Here is a 20,285-nt window from a genome sequence, read left to right on the forward strand (position 1 = left end):
TATTTTCAGGGAAACACGGTAATAGTACCTCTTTGCTTAGAGTTACAATAGTAATAGTGTCCTCGTTAGAGGCCCTAATTGTAATAGTTCCCCCTCTTTGTGCCCTCTCCACCCCTGAACCACCGTCTGGGCAGCAACCACACACCATCATGAATTTAACTCACTCCATGCTCCAGTTCGACCACTGCTAACGTAATCAAATATTCTGACTCCTTCCCCATAATCAGAGACTCTGACCCTTTCCCCGGCATCTGCAGTCCTGCATGTACTATACGCAGCGCAGACTCTGGGGGTCAGGGTCTGTGATTATGCCTGGGTCTAGAATAAGTAAATTAGTGATGGTGTGTGGTTGCTACGAAGCCAGAGGTGCTTGCACCTGACAACTATTTTGTCATAAAATAAATACCACCATCAGCTTTTGGACTTAATTACCATCCAGGCCGGTGATTCGTCAGCTGGGTAGCAACCTTATGCAAGACTGACTGGGGCCAGGATTTCACCATCAACCTTATGAGGTTTTCTCATGCAGCAGTTTGGCTTGGTATTGCATGCCAAGTTCCCATTCTCTTTCATGAGAACTTTGCCTGTAATACCAAGCCTTACCACCGCAATGGGAACAGAGCTGGCTGCTTCCTGCAGAAATCAGTGCAGTGCACTAGCCTACCCCTGACAAACAGCTGAATAGGCCATTGCTAATCTATTACCAATGGACTATTCTAGAGATAGGCCATCAATAGTTTACAACTGGACAACTTTTTTAATCCACCACGCACTGCATACACATTTACATTATACAGAGTGCTCCCCCTGGTGGTGGCTGCAGGTAACCAGAATGTCGTCATCCAACTCCATAGAATTTGGAACTCTGTATCAGAAGTGAGATTGAAAGACACACATTCACTTTTTGCAAGATGATTGTTGTTGTTATTATGCTGTAAGCTCATATTGTTCCTGCATTCCTTCCTCCTTGTAAAGCAGACGGGGTGACGTGCGGTACAATATCTTGCATTCACCTGTGTATTCCGGCTGTGCTCCACAGCGGTCATCGTACAGGAAACGCCTCTGTTTGCACAGTTTATCCTTCTCTTTACTTCTATTTGCATAAAAGTTCTTCTACAAATTTGACACCAGCAGGTTGGGAGGACTAAAGGGCAATCACAGCCTAGTCGCAGACAGGACCTGTCCCCTGGCAGGAGATACAGTTGCTGTATTGTTCTGTTTCTTAGATCCTGAGACAAAGGGGTCTGTCGGTGAAGAACGGTCATCCCTGGAGGCTGGAAGCAGAGGAGAGCTGATCCAGCTGGAGGTATAAGGAAACGGTGCAAGGAAGGGGGCAGATTGCAGAATGCCGGAGATCCATGAAGATCAAAGTTACTGACGGTAGGTATTAAACGCAAACCGTCATACCTTCATCACCAAACCTTCTATTTTGATGTATTCCCCCCTCATAATTTAGGCGGTAACACTGAGGGTGCATTCATATGGGCGATTTTCAGGCGTGATATCTGACTGAGATATGATCAGATATCACACGTGAAAAGAACATATTGCTTCCAATGTGTTTATTCACACGACCGATTTTTCTCTCAGATCAATAGTCCAAGATTGAAGAATCGCTGCATGTCCTATTTTATATTTGTTTATTATTATATATCTTTTATATTATTCTCTTTCAGAATCGCCCATTATTTCTATGGCAGCGGAAAAAAATTGCATAGCATTCGTATGTAGATGCAATTTTTGTGCGAATGCGACGCGATTTTCACTTAGGCGTCAAAATCGCATACTGTAGAGATGTGATGCGTTCTTCTCGCAAAATCCACGGCAGCAGAAAACGGAGGTTTAAGACTGCGATATCAGTTGAAGTTTCTTGAACAGATATTGCACTCACCCATTTAAATGCACCCTGATATCTGGCACGTAAAACTAGACAATAAGACTCCGGCGCATTTGCTGTGTGTGTGAGTTGCATTCGAGAGGTTTGGGCGCAGCTTGTATCGGACAACACGTGTACACAGCACAGAGACATGCATATATATGTCTTATTTCTCATGAGAGATATGTTCATTAATAGAATATGCGATGTAAGCCACTGATTAATCTGTATAGCCCCATTGGCTATAATGGGACCGCGTGCTGCCTATGAATTAACACGGACAGGACATGGCCCCAAATTCACTAGGGTGCCAGAAGGGAAAATCGAACGCAGATTTCAGTGAAAACCTTGCAAGAAATCTGTGTTTTTAATGAGGATTTCTGCCGCTGATTTACACATGCATTCATATGGGGCAATTCGTACGTGGATTTCCCAATGTGGATTATGAGTCAAGAAGGAACGTATCCCTTCTTTTTTTCCATGTGGCTAGGGGCAGACTTGTGTTAAAAAGATCATCTATGTTAAAACCGCAAAAAGCTGACATTTTTCGTGCGCCGTTCCATGTGTAGTTCGTGTGTCAGTTTTTTTCTACTTACATATGTCATCCATTTTTCATGTCCACACCAACATCTGATTGCTCAGTTTTTTTTCTAGCGCCATTGACTTTAATAGACGTGTCTTGGTCGTAAAACAGATAAAAATAGTGCATGCAATGAGTTTTATAACACAGTCTGTATCTGCATGAAAAAACTCAGTAGTGCATATTGCCACATAGAATAATATGGGCCGGTATGATGGCCATGTGTAGTTCGTTTTTTAAATGGACTGTACATGGACAAAAAAAAACGTGTGCTGGGGCCTAACGCTGATCTGAAATCTGCATGTGGAATAATCCGCTCCGTATAAATTCCGGCAGGGATTTTCATTCACATTTCTGATACACTTCCAGATGTCCTCTTCTTCAGCCTGACTTTTATGGTGTGCTATCTTGTTATCGCCTATTTGCTTATCCCAGTAGATTATAACAGGTACGCAAATAGGTTAGGCAATGAATAATAACTTGTTGAAGAATACATCAGTATCTGCACAGATTTTGCTTCTGGATTTCATGTCAAATCAGCATGGTTCCACCAGGATTAGGCTTCAAATCCATTTGGAAATCTGCTGTGTGAATGTGGCCTAAGGGTGCTTACAGATGTGGAAAACTCCACCGGCAAACCCACACCAAAATCTACACGTCTTACATGCCTATTTGTGACATGGAATTGCCACAGATTTAGACCTTAGCAAATCTGCTGCAAATTTAAGTAAGAATTTGCACGGACGACTGTTGGGCACTTCAGGGTCCAACAGTCATACCAGTGATAATCGCTCCTGTGCTAAACAGGCTGTCATTCATGGTTGAATGACCAATCGTCGTTTGATTTTTTTTTATGCCTGCACAAACTGAATGGCGAACGAATCCCGCAGTCCGGTGATAATTTGAACAATTAATGTCCAGTGTAAAAGGGCCCTGAGGGCTCACTCACACAGGCGAGTATTACACAATGCCGAAACCCCATTGACTTGGATTGGGTATTCAAACATACGTCTGTCACGCATGTATTTTACAAGCATGAAAAAAATGGCAGCATGTCCTGTTTTGGTGTGTATTTCAAAATAGCCTATTGAAATCAATGGGATTGTGCATATACACAGTCACTACATGCATATTCACTGTCTATTTATACATTAAGGGCGGCCACACACGAGCATAAGCATAAAAGCGCTTACTCCTGTGCTACGTACTTGCGTAGTAAGGGCTTATTTACACAAGCGTATATCAGCAGGTGTTTTCACTGCCATCTCAGCAGTCCCCCCGCCCTTCCCTCCCACTCAGCAGCTCTCTGTCTCTCTCCTCCCCTCCAAGCAGTTTGCAATGGGAGTGGGCAGGAAGGGGCGAATCTAAGCTCCCACCCCTTGTCCGTAGCCAGCAGTGGGAATGGGAGAGTCAGAGTGGAGCTTAGCTCCACCCCCATCCCACCCCCTCCCGTTGCAAACGCCGGAGTGGAGGAGAGAGGCAGAGAGCTGGTGAAGGGGGGGAACTGCTCAGATGAAAGTGTATATTGGCTGGCTGTGAAAACGCCGGCCGATATACGCTCGTGTAAATAAGCCCTAAAGGAATGTTTTTTGCATTGAGTGTATTTGCGCAGGCACCGCTCATTGACACGGGTGGGGGAATCCCCTTCGCCCTGATTGAAAAGGCTAATTACTCTAAGAAGGTACCGGTGTTCATGGGTATGCGCAGTGTTTTGCGCATATCTACGTGTACATATTTGCGCACTCCTTTGGAGACATTTGGTGCGTGATCTCTGTATTTCCGCATGCAAAAAAAAATACAAGAGCATGAAAATACACATAGTTTGGTTGTGTGAATACGCAGTGGATTTATGTAACAGATAAACGCATTAGCACTGCGATACACGGGCACAATAAGCTTGGGTGAGCCTAGGGGCGGACAGTTTTTGGCGTGGGTTTGTCTGTGGAAGAATTTCCCGCCACATTTGGAGGTTGGACGTTGGCTTTAAAAATCAGAACCTGTGCAAAAAGATACATAGGGGCATAATTAGCTGGGGGCTGGCGACAGTGCCAGAGGGCGCCAACACTGAGGAAGATAGTCCACAATCTAGCTGCACATTCTCAAGTGTCCTAACAGTGTTGTCCAATCTCTTGGTTGTGCTGGCACAGTTATTAGAGAACATCCCCTCCTTCCTCTGGTTCTGGTTAATAGTTGCAGACTTGTGGAACTTTGTATGGACTATACAAATATCCAGCCGTTTACATCACAAGTCCGACTGTCTGAAACTATTAACCAGAACCAGTATCAGAAGTGACCAAGTGACCACAGAGGAAAGAGAGGATATTCTCGAATACTATGTATCAGCATGGCCAAGAGATTGGACAACACTTGGTCTAGAGCACGTGTCAAACTCAAGACCTGCGGGACAACGCCGGACCACCACATAACTTTACGTGGCCCGCGACAATGTCCGAACGCAGAAGGATCGGCTCTTCACTTTCCCTGGAAAACATGGCCAGAGCGGGTGCCATCTTGGATTCTCAGCTCAGGCACACACCTACACACCACTCTGTTCAGCAACTCACAGGTGGTGGCACAGCTCTGCCATCACTACTTAGGCACCCTAGCCACCCTCCAAAGTAGGAAGCTAGGTCCTAAGAGAGGTGGTCGGGGAGAAATCCTATCATAGTGCATAGAGCTTCATAGTCATGTTAAAGAGTAGTTACATTTGGGGTTTATTCACCCATGCGTAGGCATTTTCGGTCCATGAATTACGCATGTGTAACCTGGTTATCTCCTGTATATAATTAAATATGTACAGCTGGTATAAGTTATACATCCTGTATATAGTGATATGGACCATGCTGATATAACCTGGGTATCAATTGCAGATAATTATATATGTACAGCTGGTATAAGTTATACATCTCCTGTATATAGTGATATGGACCATGCTGGTATAACCTGAGTTTATCCTGTATATAATTATATATGTACAGCTGGTATAAGTTATGCATTTTCTTGTATATAGTGATATGGACCATACTGGTATAACCTAGGTAAATTCTGTATAGAATTATATATGTACAGTTGGTATAAGTTATACATCTCCCTGTATATAGTAATGTGGACCATGCTGTAATATTCTGCTCACTCACTGGTGTGAAATTATATATGAGATGCAGGTTTAAGATAAGCACCTTTAATACACTGATTGTCAAAAAGAGTCCCTCCCCTAGAAAGAGTAGTCAGAATGGAATGAAACTTTCTATGTGTGATTGTAATGTTGTTATAAGTAAGTGATTACAATATCAGAGCAAAAGGAGAATTTTTGCGGAAAACTGAACACATACAAGGAGGCTCTAGTACCCTGTTGTACTGCCTCTAGCTTGGATACAAGATGTGATACGGGTGGGTATGGAGGCTCTAGTACCCTGTTGTACCACCTCTAGCTTGGATACAAGATGTGATATGAGTGGGCATGGAGGCTCTAGTACTCTGTTGTACCACCTCTAGCTTGGATACAAGATGTGATACGGGTGGGTATGGAGGCTCTAGCACCCTGTTTGGCCACCTGTAGCTTGGATACAAGATGTGATACAGGCGAGCATGGAGTCTCTAGTACCCTGTTGGACTGCCTCTAGCTTGGATACAAGATGTGATATGGGTGGGCATGGAGGCTCTAGTACCCTGGTGGCTGACTCTAGCTTGGATACAAGATGTGATACGGGTGGGTATGGAGGCTCTAGCACCCTGTTTGGCCACCTGTAGCTTGGATACAAGATGTGATACAGGCGAGCATGGAGTCTCTAGTACCGTGTTGGACCGCCTCTAGCTTGCATACAAGATGTGATATGGGTGGGCATGGAGGCTCTAGTACCCTGGTGGCTGACTCTAGCTTGGATACAAGATGTGATATGAATGGGCTGGGAGGCTCTAGCACCCTGTTGGGCCTCCTCTAGCTTGAATACAAGACGTGATACGAATGGGCTGGGAGGCTCTAGTACCCTTTTGGGCCACCTCTAGCTTAGATACAAAACGTGATATGGGTTAGCATAGAGGCTCTAGTACCCTATTGGGTCACCTCTAGCTTGGATTTAAGATGTGATACTGGTGGGCATGGAGACATACAGGTTCTGTATGGTACTCGCTCCACATTTGCTGTAACTGAGCCTCTAGATCATGCAAACTCGTAGGCTGTCGAAGGTGGCATCCCAGATGGTCCCATGCATGTTCTGTTGGCGGTATATCTGGTGACCTGGCAGATCACGGAAATGTGGCAATACTGTGTAGACATTCCTGTGACCCCCCTTGTGTGTGCAGCCGAGCATTATCCTGCTGGGAAATGCCTCCTGGAAGCCACCATGAGAAGAACACATGTGGCTGCAGGATGTCCTGAACATATCGCTGAGCTGTCATTGTCCCTCGGACCACTACTAGGGGGGACCGACTGTTGTATGCAATGCCCCCCAGACCATCATACCAGCAGTGGGCAGTGTGCTGCTCCACAGCGTCATTCACTGTTCTGCTGGTGGAGTCATTGTGTTCATACATTATTATTATTTGCGCTCTGAGGCGCTCACCCCAAGGTCTCAAGGAAACTGAATTTGTTGCTGAAAATAACTCGTTCACGACACCACTGCAAACAAAGGTGATGGTGGGTGGGTTTCAAAGGCAGAACACATAATGGGCACAGTGAGACCAAATGTCCTTCAGCCAAGTGTCTGGAAATGGTTCCTACAGACACAGGGCTGTAACAATGTTGCCACCTGTCTCTGGATGGCGGACAACGACACAGTTGGAGCTGCTGGTGCTTGTCAGACGATCAGATGATCCTCTCTACTGGTGGTCTGTTGAGGGGGTCCTGAGCCTGGTCGCTTTGAGTGCCCTCACACATCCACTGGCCCCAATACCTTCTAACAGTCTGGTCAGAACAGCCCAGGTGGCGGCAATTCATCGATACAACCATCCAGCTTCTTCCATCCCAATGATGCCCCCCTCTCAGACTCTGGTAATGGGGTGACATCTCTTCTCTGCGTCATAGAGGCATCTAGTGGCCAACAAGCTCTACACAAGTGGAAGAAGAGGTCGCTACACACAAGGAGCCTCTGAGAGCCTTTTATAGGCAATGGGGGGAACTATGTTTAGGGCCTCAAGTGGCAAGACTGTACATCTAATCATTTGCATATCTGCCTGAGATGTAACTGCATGCCAACTCCTTCTAGGGCCTGGATTGTTTCTTACAGAGTGTACTTCTCATTCTTCCTCCTGCAGTGTACAAATGACGTAAAGTAACCTTTATACTTCTGTCATGCTCAGCTCTTCATCCATTAGCACTGGATATAAATACAGTATTGCACAATGACTGGGCAGCTGACTCTTCATCCCTTTCTGCTCAACTTGGCTCCAGCGTTTGCCCTTTGGCATACCTGCCATGTACCTTCATATCTGCTCTTTTTTTCTTCCTGGTATGTAAATATGGCGGCTCCTAGAATACATACTGATAGGCTTGGTATAACGCAGCTTCAAAATGTGAGCATATGATATTTCTAGACTCCATCACTAAGTTATGGTGCTGTTAGGGGATGTTACAAGGAATCGGGTGATGTATTTTTTAGACTCCCCCGAGATTCAGCGTCATCCCCTTCTGAAGTGTAGGCGGCATGCGAACATCTGACTCTATTCAGTTCCTTATGCTCGCTCTCCTATACAAGTTTATGAGAAAGTGCTGGCACAGGACTCTGAAAGGAGTTGGGTTTCAGTGGGGGGCAACGATGGATCACAGGAGCAGGGGAGTATAAAAAATACATGACCCGCCTCCCTGTAACGTCCATTAACAGCACCATAAATTAGTTTATGGTGCTATGGGGACATGACAGATTAATTTTGATAGATATGTCCTAACAGGTCTAGACAGGTTTTCAACCTGTGGATGTAAACAGGATTGTTCACATTGATTGACAGCAAGAAGAGACCTTGACAATAGCGAAGAATTACAACTCTGTGCTGTTCCATTACTACTAACCGTCTGTGAACGTCTTGTTTCTTTCGCATCATGGTTTGCGATTTGGATTTAGGATTAAGAGCAAATTGGTTAAATGGAACGTGTCATCAAAAAATGACCTCTTGTAGAAATCTATATACAGTATATTAAAAAATCCTAAAATCTTGACGTTCTCACGCTGAACACTAAGCGTAATAGACTGACATTTCTTGTTTTCTTGTTCACATTGTTCCTCATCATCAAAGGCAGAATTACAATGAGAGGTAACACCTATATATAGATAACACAGGATCCACCACTTACAATAGGTGATGTGCACAGCTCGCCTCCTCCCCTTCCCTGCACAGGTCAAAAAGCATGCTGACAACACTCAGCACTGTAGCATCCTATGTATCAAGCCTGGTTCTATTGCCCAATTGCATCTTCCTCCTATTGGCCCTCGGCTATCCTGACTCCTCTATCCGCTACTCTACATCACATCTTTGCCTAACACTGGCTCCCACCTACCGTCACTTCATATCATTTGCAGGGGCCAATTAGAGATATTCACACCTCCAAGGGATAGGAGGGAGGGGGGGGGCTGTTTTTGAGACTCTATGCCCTGGTTTACCCAGTGTTAAATGGGTTGTAGCATAGAGAATCTACTGTCTTAGTTATTTCTGCTACAATATATGAATGCAGACTACAGAAATGCAACATTTTTTAGCAGAGGATAAGATTCAGGGTTTATTCCGATGTGCGAATATCGGCCGGGTTTTCACGCCCGGCCGATATACTCTGTCTCTCTCTGCAGGTGGAGGAGGCAGTACGGGACGGGGGCTCCCACTGCCTCTCCACCCTTCACCACTATTTGCAATGGGAGAGGGCGGAACTTAGCTCCGCCCCCATCCTCCCATTGCAAACAGTGGCGAGGGGCGGAGAGGGGGCGGGAGCTCAGTGCACTGCTCCCGTTCCACCTCCTCCCCCTGCAGAGATAGACAGCGTAAAGGTTGTAAAGATTTACAATACTGTGCAAAAGTTTTAGGAAGGTGTGGAAAAAATACTGCAAAGTAAGAATGCTTTCAAAAATAGTAGTGTTAATACATTTTTTTGTCAATTAACAAAATGCAAAGTGAATGAACAAAAGAGAAATCTATATCACATAAATATTTGGTGTGACTGCCCTTTACCTTCACAACAATGTATCAGTTAATTGTTTTTGCTATTAGATTGTAGACTAGAAAGATATAGCATCCTGCTAGTATACGTAGTGAAGGGGTTAAATGTAGCCATTTCTATATACCAGTGAGTGTATAAGACAGAGATAAGAAAGTTCTCTAGACCCCCTTCCTTGCATTCCTTCTCAATGAAATAATAACTGTTTCTTTGTATGTTACAGTTAAGCCTTAAAAAGTGTGAACTTCCGTTAATTATTTTAGTTATAGCCTATCATGCATTCTTATTAGTTTTGGAGGTATATACTTTTCTGGCAACATTGAGGCCAATGAAACTTAGTGCAGCAGATGAAAGACACATCATGCTTACTTCCCTTCAAAATTGGAAGATGTCCAGCAGTGTCATCTCAGTGGGAACCAGGTACACCTATCTACTGTTTGAAGCCTGGCCAGAAGTGTTCTTCATGGAAGAATTGTGGCCAAAAAGCCATACCTTTAAAGTAGAAACAAGGCCAAGCGACTCTGCTATACATGAAAACATAGGAACTGGGTACAGAAAAATGGCAGCAAGTGCTCTGGACTAAGGAGTCACAATGTTAAAAATATGGCTGTAACAGAAGGCAGTTTATTAGCTGAAGATGTAGTGGCCCAGAACACCATCCTGGTCCCCTCCATAAATGTCATACATGTTTTGTCCTATGGAGATGCACTGTGCAAAGCTTGTCTTGTCATATCCAGTGTGTGTGTTGCACAGCTGCGGTGCTTGAGAGGTTAACAGTAAAAAATCACTGCATGCATGTAGATGCATCAGTTTGTCATTTCATGTGGTACAAGTGAGGTGATAAATCTGAGTGTTTAAGCATGGGAAGAATTCTTCCATCTTGCTTGCTACTGAATGCTAACACAATACCTTCAGCTTCTATGTAGGTGAAGATGGAAGAAAAGGAGCAATTTTCCATAGCGTTTGGAGTGTGGATGTAAATGGAGTGAGTCCCACCATCATAAAGAGAGAGCCCTACAAACAGTTGTGAACAGGTACCAGTTCACACTACAGGCTTTTCCTGTGCAGCCGTCCATAGTTGGGATCACCGCACAGAGGTACTTTACTGAGTCACACCCATGCGCCTGCCATGCAGGGTGTTTATTGTTTAAGCCTTCCTGTCAATAATTGTCTGCCAGAGAGTCTGCGGACTGACCCTTACCCTCCTTCCTCCTCTGGAGTGCTCCCAATCCAGGAGCAGTGCCGTACAGATAACGTGGACTGTAGGACCGGTTTTCATACTGTGTATCCTCGCTACCTCTGAGCTCTAACCTGCTTTGCCTAAAGTGAATTGTACCTGCGTTTCCTTGAATACCTGTTGTAAGAGTTTATTTTCAGTAAAAGTTATACCGGGCCATAACCGTTTCTGGCGACCCAAGGTACTATAAACAAGACTTTGTGTTCTTTTCTCCACTGCGTAACATACCAGTGTGTAAGAACGGTGGCGTCACGAGTGATAAGTACTACTACCCATCAACCCGTTTATTGGCATTCCCTATCCTAGAAGTGTCAAAGTTGGCCTGCGATCCTACTCTGGCCTTGGCTGCATGTCATCCCTCCAGGACCAGAGCCTGGTAAGTGCCGCCATGACAAGCCAGTACTTAGCCCTCCCAACTCTTCACATTAGCCAGGTGCCCAGGGTCACTCCTCTGGGGTGTCGCAAAGAGCTGGAGAGCAGTATAATTATGAGTGTCTGCAAGCAGCAATAAAGCATGTTAGAGACAAGTACAATAATGAGTGTCTGCAGGCAGCAGTGAAGCATGGTGGAGGTTAGCTGAAATGGAGTTGGGGATTTGGTCAGGATTAATGGTGCCCTCAATGCTGAGAAATACTGGCAGACACTTATCAATATTGTAATACCTTTAGGGAGGCATCTGATTGGCTCCAAATTTAATCTTCAGAAGGACAACTCCAAACATACAGCCAATGGTCATTAAGAGCTATCTTCAGCGTTAGGAAGAACAAGGAGTCCTGGAAGTGATGATATAGTCCCCACAGAGCCCTGATCTCACCATCATCCAGTCTGTCTGGGATTACATGAAGAGACAGAAGGATTTGAGTAAGCCTACATCCACAGAAGATCTGTGCTTAATTCTCCAAGATGTCTGGAACAACCTCCCTGCCGAGTTCCTTAAAAAACTTTGTTAGTGTCCCTAGAAGAACTGATGATGTTGTGAAGACTGATGGGATTTACATTTCTCTTTTCTTCATTCACTTTTCAGTTTATTGATTGACAAAAATAAGACTACTAACACTTCTATTTTTGAAAGCATTCTTAGGGTTCGTTCACATCAGCATCGGACTTTATGTTCAGAACCTCCGTCGCTGATTTCCAAAATCAAGATGAAATAGAGTCGCAAACAGCAAAATGCCAGATTGCTGGCCAGAAATCGAACAGACCCCATTATTGTCAATGGTGGTCTGTTTGACCCCGTTCGGTTCCGTCATAATACGGAACCGTTCAGCCAGGGGGAGCCATTTTCCTGCTCCCCGAACGGAGCTGGAAAATAGAACTCCGGAACGCTGATGTGTATGAGCATTTTTTCTATATCCACCTGAAACATTTGCACAGTACTGCAGGTCCCCGGACATTTTATAGTGCGTCCACCATTCTAAGTAACTTAGATGAGTTACAGACGACCAGGAATAGTCATTCCGCTGTGTATGTGAATGCCAGGCTGCCGATACCAGGCATGAGATTCCCTGAGAAGCCCATTATCCGCTCTGTAAAAGTCAGCCAACAGTACCCAGCGGAGATTGGCAACTAAATAACCCAGTGTTTGCTCTGTCAGCTCAGGTCCTGGGAAATTACTTCTACTCATCTTTTATTATGTGTCTGCTGTTATTTTCCGCTACTGTGTAGAAGTCACCTGCCAGTGAACTGCTGCCCACTTCTCCGATGTCTTCCGTGAACACTGCTGTCATTGTGGCTCTGTTAAACTGTGTTGATCAAGTAGGTGTAGATAAGGATTAGGAGTCAGGACACATCTCCATGTACCCATATGACAGTATAAACTAAGGCGCAGTAAAATTCCTTTAATCCGGCATTAATGGGGTATAATTCTGGATGATCAGTATTCTGGGTATTAGATAAGGTCTTAAGGATCCCCCCCACTATAACCTACAAAGGCTCTAATAGGATATATGAACAGAATACCATAGCATGCTGCACTATTCTGTCTGGATCCATTGTAAGTCAACGTCATGGACGTAAAATACCAGCGGGCAGAGCAATTGCTATGAAGTCAAATAACTAAGGAGGGCCATTTCCACTTAGTGTAGTTAGTGGTGGTTATAAAAGGCACCATGCCGCATGGTTACTCCTGCCGAGTGCATTATCACTTCCATGCAATTATACCTGCATGTATTATATGTTATATTATATTATATTATGTATTATACCTGCATGTGACATTAGTATATATTTTCCCCATTAGACCATGCAGCTTTTACACTAAGCCATGCTCTGTGTCCCCTCGCAGTAATAGTGTTCCTCAATGGCCATCTTACAATAATAGTGCCCTCCAGCAACCTCTTTACAGTAATAGTGCCTTTCAATGACTCCTCACAATTAAAGTGCCCTTCCATGCCGCCCTTACAGTAAGAGAGCCCCTCAGTGAACTCTCACAGTAATAGTGCCTATCAATTACCCTCTTCCAGTAATAGTTACCCCTCAGTGGGCAGCCCAACACCGGATTGAATAATCTGAATGAAATCGAATTTCATAGGGGACGGCAGCAGAAGTGGCCTAGCTAGTTTCACTTCCATTGAGACACCATCTATGTGTCACAATACTTTTGTCAGCATAGTGTATATAACATGAGGATTTTGGATATATCATGTTCTTCTGCAGAGCACTCCATCTGATCCATCACAATAGTGCATAGTTTGTATATACTTTGTTCTCTCTCCCCTTTGTAGTTGTCTGTATACTGCTGAAGCTGCATGATGACTGGAGCAGAATCAGACAATGCATAGCGCACACGGGAGACCTGAGAAGGGTACAGCGTCATGTGTGTACAGTGCAACGCGTGACGCCACCACTGTAAACACAGTCACTATTATCATACAAAACAGCAGGAATGTGACGTTGTCCTCCTCTCCTTCATATACTCTGGGCGGAATAAAGCCTGAGATGTGTCTACATAGACTGCTTTGTGTTTCCTGCAGGTGTTCCTGGCAGCCCGTAGACAGAGAGAGCGTTCCCACGAGTAAGGACTTTGCAAGTTGACAGATCCCAGGAGGATGGATGCGTTGAATGGGAAGCAGGAGACTTTGGATGATGAGAGTAATCTAGAGGTAAGATGAAGGCACCATACCAGCAAAGAACTTCCCAGTTACTTGTCATGACTGTAGCAAAAATGACCAGTGACCAATGAAGGCTCTGTACACACTAGCGTCACGGCGTTTCTCATTGCTGAACAGGTTGACGAATCTCATGGACTGTTATGGGGTCTAGTATTTTATACTCTGTGGGCAGGACGAGGTTAGAACACACCTCTATAATTAGAGAAGAATGCTTCTAATCACTGACAGCAAGCAGAGTTCTTGGACATGGCGAGAAATTGAAATAGAGGTCATTATAGATCAAAATTTTCTATGAGCCCTTTTATGTGGAGAGACTATTGTTCAAATAGTCGTTGAATCGTGCAAAAATGTACAATAGTCGTTCAATGTAAACATGGCCGACAATGAATGATGATTCGTTCGCTTATCGTTCGTCTGTCTTTTTATGCACGCATAAAAATCATTGTTTGTCATTTGTGAGTTATTCTGTGTAAAAGGCAATCGTATAGTCGTTCGCAAACCATCCCCAAGCACCTCCACACTCCCCTGACAGGCTAACAAAGGCTTCAATGAGCTATGACAGAAAAATGCTGAAAATATTTAACCCTTTGCAATCCAATTTTGGATTCAGGGTTTCCTAGGGGGGCTTTCTCTTTCTGCCATTATACAATGGCGCCATCTGATGGCTAGAGCCTGTACTGCAGTATGTGACATGCTGGAGAGGCCCCAGACATCAGAGCGGCCAGTAATCTACAGTAAGAATACCCTGCCGGACGTCTTCCGACATCGGAGCTGTACAGCCTTCAATCAGAATGTTGGAAGACGTCAGACAGTGGATTGGAAAGAGTTTTTCCAGAGGATAAGTCATCAATCACCAGGGACCTTCTGCACGAGATCCCAGGAATGAGCTGATCGGCTGGGCCCACTGTTGGCGCAGCGAGCCAGATGTGTGTCATAGCGGATAGCAGCAAAAGTGGCTTAGCTAACTTCATTTCCATTGAAATCAATGGGAGCTGAGGCTTCCCGTGACACTTTCATGTCCGCCCTCCCATGTCAGAGGCGGAAGTGCCGGGGAAAGTAAAGGCCATTTCAATGGGAGTGAAGCCAGATAGGGGACGTCTGCTTTCATCCCCTATTATGACGTCCATCCTCTACACGGACAGGCGATTGGCTCATCACCAGGAATCCTGGCGGGTCCCCAGCGATTATCTATTGACCACCTATTCTAAAGATGGCACATCCATAGTTTTTACCTGGAAAACCAGAAACTATTATCTGCATGTATAAAAAGTTGAAAGCTAAGAACTCATTGTCTCGTTCCAATGATTAATGGCTTCATATGAAAGGACCCTATGTGTCTGTTCACACGGACGACGGTTCATAGCAGAAGCCATGACATTAAGACATTGACATATAATGGGGCCTTAAAGAAATCTGGGTGTCTTATTTACGTAGCATGATGATAACAGGGAGTCATAGTAGTGAAAGGATATTAGTCCGGACATTTGTGTACAAAGGAGATTCTTACAGGTAAAGGCACATAAAAAGGACAAAAATGGAATTTCAAAGATATCGTACAACAGCTGCCATATTCCCATGCTATATAGATGGATTGGGCACTTTATTAAAGACCTTCATCTATCAGCGCGTTAAACCTCCTTTGGCATTCAGAACCGCAGCAATTCATCATGGCGTCCATTCAGAGGTATCAGAGCATCTGGGGTACGCTAAGAAAACATTCCTTGTACTATTGCTGATTCTCCACCAGCCTGACTGTAAGGGATCATCAATTCATGCTGCTTGTGCCAAATTCTGACTTCCCATCAGCACAGTGCAACAGAAATCTGGAATCATCTGGCCAGGCGATGTTTTTTCACTGCCCAGTAATACATTTTTTTTTTTTTTTGCTCACTGGAATGTCACCTTTTTGGTTTTCTTATACAGCAATGCCGTTGAAACTGGTCGTCTGCAGCCCATCCATGCTAAAGAATAGCGAGTTGTGCGTTTGGACAGTTGGAGTCCCAGCGTTGTATTCAGCTGCTCTTGACTGTGCAACACCTGTTTGAAAGAATGATTACTGACATCCTCCTCTGACCCCTTTTGGTGATGAGTCGTTTCCATCCACAGGATCCCCTTGCTCTGAACGATTTTTCTCGATCACACCATTCTCGGTACACAAGTTGAGAGTAAAAATCCTGGCAGTTCACAGTGAAATCCCGGCCCGGCTAGTCTAGCACCGATGACCAGGTCTAGTTGGGCCTCTCAGATCGCTGGATTTTCCCATCTAATGTGGATTCACACGGAAACTCATCCATAGAAAATGTGCCACGTGATTTTATGCAGCACTCTGAGGTCACGGGGAGAATTTCCATTCAGGGAAGCAACAATCATGAGAGAGCCAGGAGGTCTAATAAAGGGCCGGGGGCTCTAATAAGGTGTCCATTCAGTATAGGTTTGCAGTGAGAGAATGGTGGGAAAACCCCTTTCGGTTACATCTAGCCCAGGCTTATATGTCCCAAATCTGTAAATGTTAAAGAACCTTCTCAGTCACCAAAACAATTATTTTAGTGCAAAACAATAAATAGTAGATAAGAAGAAGGGAAGAGGAGGGGGATGCAACTCCAATGTCTCCCTTAGGCCTACTTCACCTAGCCATATGCGGTTTTACGTTTGCCCTGCACATATCATAAAATCACATAAATGAATAATTGCTGTGATCGAGTCTCGATCTTTATCTGATATTTTCAGCCATTCGCACGGGCCGCTGCTGCATATTGGCAAAAAAATATGCATTAGCGCAAAAAAAATTTATCAGCAGAAATCCTCAAAATGACTAATACTGCCTAAATTGGCCTAGCTGTGTTCTTTCCCCAGTGTTGTAAGCAGGGTAACTCCCTCTCTTTTTTTCAGCTTCCATTGAAGTCTATGGGAGCTTCCTGCGTATCTTGACAAGACCTATCTTTTGACGCGGTGTCTAAAAACGGTGGCATATGTGCTACTTTTACTGGCGCAATTTTTATGCACCCAAAAATCATTGGAATCCAATGCTTCAGATGGTTTCGATTTTTGGGCAATTTATTAATTTTTTACCCCCACATGGTTAAATACCTGCGTAAATACGGTCATGTGAATAAGGCCTTATCGTGAGACTATATGCTTTGAGAGGGAGGAGGAAGCTGCCATACAGACATTTGATTGGCTCAGAGTAAGCATAGCTCTGACATCGTACCAGCAACAGACCGCCCACTTAGCAGCCATGGAAAAAAAATATACAAATACAGCAATCATCAGACACAAGATAAGAACAGCCAAAATATGGTCCGTAAGGGTTATTGACCATTTTCGTTAGGGTTCTATAGGGCTAATCTGCTTAGCAATGCAGCAAAAAAGGGACAAATCATCTATCCAGTAGAGGTGGGATATGAAGAACTCGGGCCCCAGTGTGAAGCTACGACAGGGCCCCCACCTACCGTGTGCCAATATAATACTGATGTCTTCTAGGGAGAAGATTTCCTCTGTCGGCTCACAGATGAAGAGAAAGAGTGTCTGCAGTATTTACTGGCGACCATTGATTCATTAGACCAAGATGAGGACGAAAACACAAATAACGACCCAGGTAATATATATAGTAAGAGTGACACAAATCTGTTCACTAATAGGAAGTAAGAATTATTAGGCCACACCTCCAAATGCAGAAGATATGTATCTGCGGAGGATACAGGTTATTGAACGGAGTAAAATCATTAAAGCGACCCTCGTGTTTCAGAACAGAATACTTCCCGAGACCAGAGAGGGAGAGGTATATTACCTGCATTTGTTCTTCTCTGCCGTTTGTCTGCTCTTCCAGTTCCAGATCCTGTTTTTGACTATGCAAGTTGGCTGATACAATCTTCAGACTACCTAATCCCCTCAGTGCATTGGTAGTGTTAGACAATGAATGCACTACACCTGCTCTGTGATTGGCCAGCACCGCTCACATGATCAGCACTGACCAAGAGAGTACAGTACACAGTGTGCATTAGCTAGGTAGAAACTTTTGATGGCCATCTTGGACAGGCAAAGACTGGGAACAGAACTGGTGGATTGGATGGATCGCAAAGAACAACTGCAGGTAATATACTCATACCTCCCAACTTTAGAATAATGAAAAGAGTAGTGGCGAACATAGCGCACTTTGGCAAATTTTAATGACAGGCCACACTCTTTATGCAAAGCCATGCCCTCTATTTCCCATAATAATGCAGTGAACCCCTCACAGTAAGTGTCCCATGGTTACCCCTTCACAGTAATAATGGCCCCAGTAGTGATATTGACACCCTTACTGGCCCTATTCATAATAGTAATTCCCATAGTGGCCCCAGTAGTAACATTGCCAGCATTAGTGGCCCCATTAGTGGCTCTAGTAGTAATAGTGACCCAGTTAGTGGCCCCAGTATTAATAGTGACCCAGTTAGTGGCCCCAGTAGTAATAGTGATCCCGTAAGAGTGCGCCAAGTGGCCATATGGAAACCATGGCAAGAATTGATATGTGAATTCTCTTTTGCCGCAACACAGGCTTCAAAATCCGCGTGCAGAAAAATCCACGTCATAGAAACATTGTTGTGACATTTTGTAGCATAAGTAGAATGCTAAAACGGTGCGGATTTCGCTGCACAATCTGCACACATATCCGGGGTGAAACTCTGCTATTTATACTAGGCCTAAGGGCATGTTCACAAGTATCAGATTTTCCGCAGCTGGTTTTGGTGCTAATCCGCATCAAAATCTGCATGCGTTACATCCAAATTTTAACATGGATTTTGATGCGTATTTCACTTCCTCATCTGAAGAGATGAAATCAGTTCTGAAAATCTGCAGCATAAATTAACATGCTGTGAATTTAAAATCCGCACCGCATGTCAATTCCACACTGATTTTTTTTCTACACCAAGTGGATGAGATTTGTTAAAACTTGTACTGTAAGGGTATGTTCACTTTATGGAATCTTGATGTGGATTTGACACAAAATCTGCTCAAATTCTACATCAGATCTGCTTCAAATCCACACCCCATTACTTTCAATGCGCATTCATGCTGTAGTCTAGTCAGCGCAGATTTTTTCCGCATACAGATTTCAGCACTGTGTGCGGGAAACGTAATTCCTAATGTGGATTCCACACCTTATCCAGGAATGCCGCACATGGAATTGCCAATGAAAAGGGTTAAATCTGTGTGCGGATCCATGGCCATACATTTGCATAGCTGCGGTAGAAGTCCACAGCTCACCTTTTGGGTTTCTGTTGTGGTTTTAAGAGGTGGAATGCACTCAGAAAAATCCACTTTGGATTCCACCGTGTGAACATGCCCTATTAGGGCGTCTTCACACGGCAGAATTCACTGCGTAATTTTCTGTGGCGAATTCCACCTCTAAAAACACTATCAAATTCCGCTGGTTTTGCCACGGATCCACAAGTGGATTTTGCCCTGTCAATGGGCGATGTGGAAATGAGTGCTTCCTCATCAAGAATTGACATGTCACTTCTTCACGAAGAAACTCATGAAAACAAAATTTCCTTGTTAGAATTCCGCACGTGGATTTTGCCCATTGACAGGGCAAATTCTGCGTACTAATCTTCGCCATAAACTGTGGCAGGAATTGCCACAGAAAATTCTGCGGGGATTCCACTGCGTGAACATACCCTTTAATGTATATTTGTATGTAGACAATCCGCAGCATTTCTGCTTCATGTCACCCTACTCCGATGGTGCGGGCTTTGTGCTGTGATTTTGGGTAATTGTAGTCTTTTTATCCACCATTCTGTGTCAAATGCAGCAAAACCAATTCCCCCAAAATTCCTCCATTATATACACTGCGCTTATTTGGCATTACCAAGTATAGCGCGTGTACGACAGCCGAGATACGGGGCTGAGCTTATGACTGCTTCAGAAGTTTTTAGTAGGAGACGTTTACTATCAGCCGCGAGACATTTTATTTTAAGTTTCCGGTGTTGTTCATATTTATGACAATTCTAAGGAACCAATTAAATAAATCTTCGACTCGCGCCGCTCTCCATTCCCCGCATCAGCTTCTTAGCATATTCTCTTCGTGCTCGCTCAGGTATTTTTCGGCATGTAACCCGAGCCGCTCATCTCCAGGCAGCAGATGCTCCGGGTATTATTTGACAATTTGAATGCTCCTGTGGAATAGTTAAGAGCAGCGGCTCATTAATCCAACGCTCCGCTTGCTTTTATCTTTTCTATTTGAGGCATCTGCGTAACGTAAGGCGCAGATATACATCCACCGCACAGCCAAAGACAGAGGGGCGGTGTTGCCTTTAAAATGCCATTATACGAAGATAATAGGGTCACAGATAATGGATTACGGC

General features: G+C 44.3%; 2 protein-coding genes across 7 annotated transcripts in view; one reads left to right on the plus strand and one right to left on the minus strand.

Annotated features, from left to right (window-relative positions):
* LOC136621329 (uncharacterized) overlaps positions 1 to 20,285 on the minus strand; it is a 69,598-nt gene that overhangs the window by 27,017 nt on the left and 22,296 nt on the right. The window lies entirely within an intron of this gene.
* LOC136621330 (uncharacterized) overlaps positions 1 to 20,285 on the plus strand; it is a 41,505-nt gene that overhangs the window by 10,526 nt on the left and 10,694 nt on the right. For 2 of the 6 annotated variants that reach the window (XM_066596771.1, XM_066596767.1), the window contains exons 1-3: positions 1,087 to 1,380; positions 13,804 to 13,932; positions 17,422 to 17,536. In XM_066596771.1, the coding sequence (XP_066452868.1) occupies positions 13,879 to 13,932; positions 17,422 to 17,536 (169 nt within the window). In that variant the 5' untranslated portion in view covers positions 1,087 to 1,380; positions 13,804 to 13,878. Of the gene's footprint in view, positions 1 to 1,086; positions 1,381 to 13,803; positions 13,933 to 17,421; positions 17,537 to 20,285 lie in introns of those variants that run through there. The other 4 variants (XM_066596768.1, XM_066596769.1, XR_010791232.1 and 1 more) reach the window with 4 other exon arrangements.

This window comes from Eleutherodactylus coqui, chromosome 3 (genome assembly GCF_035609145.1).
Source record: "Eleutherodactylus coqui strain aEleCoq1 chromosome 3, aEleCoq1.hap1, whole genome shotgun sequence".
In the NCBI taxonomy this organism is placed as follows: Eukaryota; Metazoa; Chordata; class Amphibia; order Anura; family Eleutherodactylidae; genus Eleutherodactylus; species Eleutherodactylus coqui.